Source organism: Enhydra lutris, unplaced genomic scaffold (genome assembly GCF_002288905.1).
Source record: "Enhydra lutris kenyoni isolate GAN:26980312 unplaced genomic scaffold, ASM228890v2 scaffoldscaffold47, whole genome shotgun sequence".
NCBI lineage: Eukaryota > Metazoa > Chordata > Mammalia > Carnivora > Mustelidae > Enhydra > Enhydra lutris.
In genome coordinates, this window is record NW_019154131.1 from 15,987,303 (window position 1) to 15,988,529 (window position 1,227).

The window sequence follows — 1,227 nt, forward strand, 5'->3', positions numbered from 1 at the left end:
TGATTCTCTCTGAAGAATACTATCGCACTCCCATGTGTCTGTAGTGTTAAGGACTCTCATTTCTGCTGAAATCATGACATGAACTGAATCAGTTTGTCACATGTGTTCAGGAGTATTAGGCAACTTGAAGTCAACGTTACAAGCACCTGTTGCTTTCAGATGACCATGCTGATCTGCCTATTTAGCTATTTATTTGTTTCACTATTTATAAGATTTAAGTTTTTTTTTATTGTATTATATTAGTTGTACCTAGCCTTTGTGGTTAAGAAATTTGTATATGTTTTACGTATTTTAAATCATTTATTTTCTGTTCGTTAAATGTTTCTAGAGAAATCTTCTTGTGTTTGTTTCTTATTGGAGCAGGAATCAAGTCTGATTACAACCTGATGAAAGAACGGATTGTACAACTCACTCACTCATTATTTCGTTTTCACATTAGAAGGAATCGCATCGACTCCCTGGAAATCACTTTGCATGGTGTCGTCACGGGAAAGGCAGACTTCACAAGTCCAATGCTGTGTCTGTATCTTGGATTTTGTAGAGAAACTAACCTCAGAACAATAATCGTAGTGAAGTATTATCAGTTATGGGAAAGGGAAGAGTGAGAAGAAGGGATAATATGAATTTTGTAAGTAGAAAAGGAAGCAGACATGCCAGGAAGTAGAATGAAAAACACAAGATATGTTCTACATCATCTTGCTAGACACACAAGTGCGAATATTCTTTAGAAAATGGATAGTTCAGGGGCACCCAAGTGGCTCAGTCGGTTAAGTGTGTGCCTTTGCCTCAGGTCATGATACCGGGTCCTGGAATCAAGCCCTGTGTCAAGCTCCCTGTTCAGCTGGGAATCTGCTTCTCCCTCTCACACTCCCCCTGCTTGTGCTCGCTGTCTCTCTCTCTCTGTGTCATATAAATCAATAAAATCCTTAAAAAAAAAAAAAAACCAACAAAATGGATCCCAGGTGCTGCCATTTACAAGCCATTCCATTCACGTAAAGCCCAGGAGGTACGTGGTTGCCTGGGAGGAGAGCGTAGAATGAGAAATGGTGCCTCAAGCCTCCCCTGCTTAAGGGAGAAAAGAGCCACACTGCAAACAAAGGTGGAATGCCCTAAGGCAGTAGTGTAAGAGCGAATATTGATTAAAAGTCTATTTCAAAGCCGAGAAATGCTTCAAGGAATTGCATCATAGCAAAGGGTGCACGGAAAGGGTCCATGAAGCCGGGAAGT

General features: G+C 40.5%; 1 protein-coding gene across 1 annotated transcript in view; it reads left to right on the forward strand.

The window, feature by feature from the left end:
* Positions 1-286, forward strand: part of LOC111156594 (interferon alpha-1/2-like) — a gene marked incomplete at its 3' end in the record, with an annotated part of 876 nt that extends 590 nt beyond the window's left edge. Inside the window, exon 2 of the mRNA XM_022517579.1 lies at positions 253-286. Within this exon, the coding sequence (XP_022373287.1) occupies positions 253-286 (34 nt within the window). The remainder of the gene's footprint in view (positions 1-252) is intronic.
* Positions 287-1,227: the final 941 nt, after the last annotated feature.